At 55.8% G+C, this 3,454-nt stretch overlaps 1 protein-coding gene across 1 annotated transcript; it reads right to left on the minus strand.

Annotated features, from left to right (window-relative positions):
- Nucleotides 1-744: 744 nt before the first annotated feature.
- On the minus strand, nucleotides 745-3,147 carry TMEM218 (transmembrane protein 218). Its single transcript, XM_057425931.1, has 3 exons — nucleotides 2,990-3,147; nucleotides 2,816-2,918; nucleotides 745-1,417 (listed from the first exon to the last, which is right to left on the minus strand). Exons 1-3 carry the CDS (start codon nucleotides 3,103-3,105, stop codon nucleotides 1,283-1,285), a joined length of 354 nt encoding a protein of 117 aa, XP_057281914.1. The 5' UTR covers nucleotides 3,106-3,147; the 3' UTR covers nucleotides 745-1,282.
- Nucleotides 3,148-3,454: the final 307 nt, after the last annotated feature.

Here is a 3,454-nt window from a genome sequence, read left to right on the forward strand (position 1 = left end):
GATAGTTCCACTCCCTTGGATACAGGCTTTGGGATAGACTGGGATTGAGCATTTACTCTGCTCAGGAACCAGAGATGACTCTCCTCTGCCTTTTTCTGACAGGTAATTCCATGTTTTTTGCTGGCTGTGTGAGTGCTGGGGCACTTATATATATAAGTATATATATATGTAAGTATATATATATTATATATATAAGTATATATTATCTGCAGGGGAAACATCACCCTCAAGCTCATTGGCTCTGCCCGATTCCTCTTTCATGCCCTGACAGTGGGAGTTTGTGACTGAGAGCAGTCAGGACAGGGCTGGGAGAAGCTTCAATTCACTGCTCACCATCTTCAGTTCAAAGGGACATAAAGACCAAAAAAAGCTCTCTATAAATGGGGAAATAACTAAAAAGCAGTGTGAGAGCTGAGTCTTGCTACATGAGGGGCTACATCACCCCTGAGCACAGCACAGGGCTGCAGCAAGAGGGTCCCTTCCTGGGCAGGCAGGGTTATTCAAGCCAGATCTGTCTCTCCTGCGCATCCTTGACCAGGGGAAACTTTAGTTTGTTTTTTTTAGCATCATTTGAGGTCTTGTTCCCCCCCCCCGCCAAAGCCTCAGGTTTCTGGTCAAAGGGACGGTCCCCAGCAATCCAGAGCCACACGCAGACCTTCCAAAATCCCCACATCTGGATGGGAAAAGGTGGTTTCAGAGACATAGGGTGGCAAAAGGTGATGTTCCTGGAGGAGAAACACCGAGTCAGGGATTTCTCAGAGAGCTTTATTACGGGTGAAAAAGGAACAGTAACAAACCAGCTCTTGTGGACCACACTAACAAACCATCTCGGTTCAGTGCACTGGATCAAGTGTGGCACAAAGTGCACGGATTTCAACTCTCCTGGAAAAGAGAAGAGAGAAGTTAAAGCACCTCTGGGACCTGTAAGAGGCTTAAACCCATCTGGAGAGGAAGGTGCTCATGCCCAATCATAGAATCATGGAATGGTTTAGGTTGGAAAAGACTTCAAAGCTCATCCAATAACAACCCCCTGCAATGAGCAGGGACATCTTCAGCTAGACCAGGTTGCCCAGAATCACATCCAGCCTGGCCAAACTTTGCTTTTAGAGATGAAAGACACAGTTCTGCGTGCAGCAAAACACTTCAGTTGCTTCGTTGGCTCCTTCTGAGCCTGGTAAAACGATGGGTTCACCTCCAGAACAGCTTCCTGGTCTCCCTTTCCTGGTTTACTGCCACGATCCTGGGATCTCCTTTTGGCAGGGATTGCTGCCTCCAGCTGCTGCTAGCTGCGGGGGAGCGGTTTGGCGTAGACTGGCTCCATGAGGTGGTAGATCAGGAACAGGAACAGGCACCCAAGTAAGACCAGGGACATGACAGCCAGAAGGACAAAGCGGCCGATTAAGAAGGTGTCCACGATCTGCAGTGGGAAGGGAGGAAAAGGAAAGACCACAACACCCATTACAGGAGCCTGGAGGGAGCACGCCACGTCCTGCAGAAGAGTGCTGTCAGAGAAGATCGCTCCAGGAGGAAAACCAGTGGGGTTCCCCCAGATTTCTCCCCTCACTTTTCATTCCTGACACCGGTGCTCTCTGCGGGAAGCGGGAATGACTGGAAGAAGAATCCCTTTCCTCTGAACAAAGGAAATGTGGAGGAAAGGAGCAGCACAGGGAAGAAACACAAGACAAAACCCGCAGCAGCTCCCCCTGGCCAAAAGCATCCTTTTAGAAGGGGAGCAGTGGGGAAAAGAGAAGACTGAAAACGAGGGCCCAGCAGCAATGCAAGACACAACGAGGAGCCAGGTTACAGAATCATCCTCCCAGCTCCTGAGCCCACAGCAGAGCTTCGCTCGGCCCAGCTCAGCCTTACAAATCCCACCAGCACACGCTCAGCCCTGGTGCTGCTGCGGGAAGAGTCTCCTGTGAGTGAAAGCGTTGGCTCTTCCTGCACGTTTCTCTTTTTAATGAGGCAGTTAGCAGGGTTTCGGTGCAGAAAGCCCAGGTCATGCATTATTGATAGGCAGGGCAGGGCCAGTCCAATTGAAGGTATAAGCTTTCCAATTCTGTTGCTCTCCCGGGCACACACACACACTCAGATGCCTTTCATCTCGCTTCCAACCTTTACAAGAGCAAGGTAGAGAAAAGACAAAATACTTCCCAGTGTCTTTAGTTGGGATTGACACAGACCCAGCATCTAGAAGAGCGGTAATTAATGTGCATTAATAACCGAACAGAGGAAATGGCACCTAAAACACCACTAAACTTTGTGTATTCGCAGCCCGAGGAGCCCTGGGGAAGCTCAGGCAGGCTGATGTGACCCACAGCTGAGGGGAGATCCCTGTGCCTGACAGCACAGACCAGGGGCTCTGCACACACACAGATGGCTCCATGCTTGAGCGCGGGAATAACCTATAAGAGAGCTGAAGAGCGGTTATCAGGCTTTAGAATGCAAACCCAGAGCTGGGGACAGTGAACGGCCGCAGAATTAGAGGGGGAAATATCCAGAGTGCACTGGGTGATGGAGGCAGGAGGGAGCCTGGAAAACACATGGCCCAAGCTGGAAAAGGGATGGCAGAGGGGGAGCAGGAGCTGCTGGAGCTCAGGGCTGAGCCGGGAAGGACAAGAGCATGGGGGCAATTCCTGCGCAGAGGAACCATCCTGATGTAAAGGCTCATCCCCAGGGACCATCCCAAGGTAAAGGCTCACTCCCACGGGCCATCCCGAGGTGAAAGCCCATCCCCGGGGCCTCGGGTCCCCCCTTGCGGCCCCCGCCCCGAGGTGCCGCCCCGCACACCCGCCCCTCTGGGCCGCGGTCCCACCTCATAGACGGCGGCGGTGCTCGGCCGCTCCTCCTCCCGCGGGAACAGCAGCAGCGCGGCGCTGAGGACGGCGGCTCCCAGCGCCACCAGCACCACGGTGAACCTGGAGGGGAGCGGGAAGCAGCCTCAGCCTCAGCCCCCGGCCCGGCCTCTCCCCGCCCCGCCCGTGCTCACCGTGCTCGCCCGGCGGCTCGGGACAGCACCAGGCACAGCACCAGCGCCAGCGCCCACAGCAGCTGCAGCGCCAGCACGCCGGGGCCCAGCCCCAGCCCCAGCGCCGCGCCCGCCATGCTGCCCCGCCGCTTCCCCCTAGCAACCGCGGCGCTCAGCGCCCGCGAGAGCCACTCAGCGCCGCCCGCCGCTCGCCCGCCGCTTCCTATTGGCTGGGGGAGCGCGGGGACGTGATTTTTCCCACGCTGCCACACGCGGGGGCGCGCCACTGGGGTCCGTTCTCGCTGTCGCCGTTCCCGTTGGCATTCCCGTTCTCGGTGGCATTCCCGTTCCGGCTGCCCTGACTACAAAAGACTCTTCACTGAAAGGATGCCCGGGCGTTGGAACAGCCTGCCTAGGAGTCAGCGTCCATGGAAGAGTTCACACCCCGTGTAGACGAGGCCCTCAGTGCCGTGGGTTAGTGGTGGC

Source organism: Pezoporus wallicus, unplaced genomic scaffold (genome assembly GCF_028554395.1).
Source record: "Pezoporus wallicus isolate ANWC-B61680 ecotype Strahan unplaced genomic scaffold, APGP_CSIRO_Pwel_v1 contig_8797, whole genome shotgun sequence".
Lineage (NCBI taxonomy): Eukaryota > Metazoa > Chordata > Aves > Psittaciformes > Psittacidae > Pezoporus > Pezoporus wallicus.

Excerpts from the sequence above, each read along its gene's own strand:
- TMEM218 (XM_057425931.1), bottom strand. The coding sequence starts at position 3,105 with ATGGCGGGCGCGGCGCTGGGGCTGGGGCTGGGCCCCGGCGTGCTGGCG. Across the intron at positions 2,919-2,989 it reads CGAGCCGCCGGGCGAGCACG|GTTCACCGTGGTGCTGGTGG; the intron begins GTGAGCACGGGC and ends GCTCCCCTCCAG. Across the intron at positions 1,418-2,815 it reads GCACCGCCGCCGTCTATGAG|ATCGTGGACACCTTCTTAAT; the intron begins GTGGGACCGCGG and ends TTCCCACTGCAG.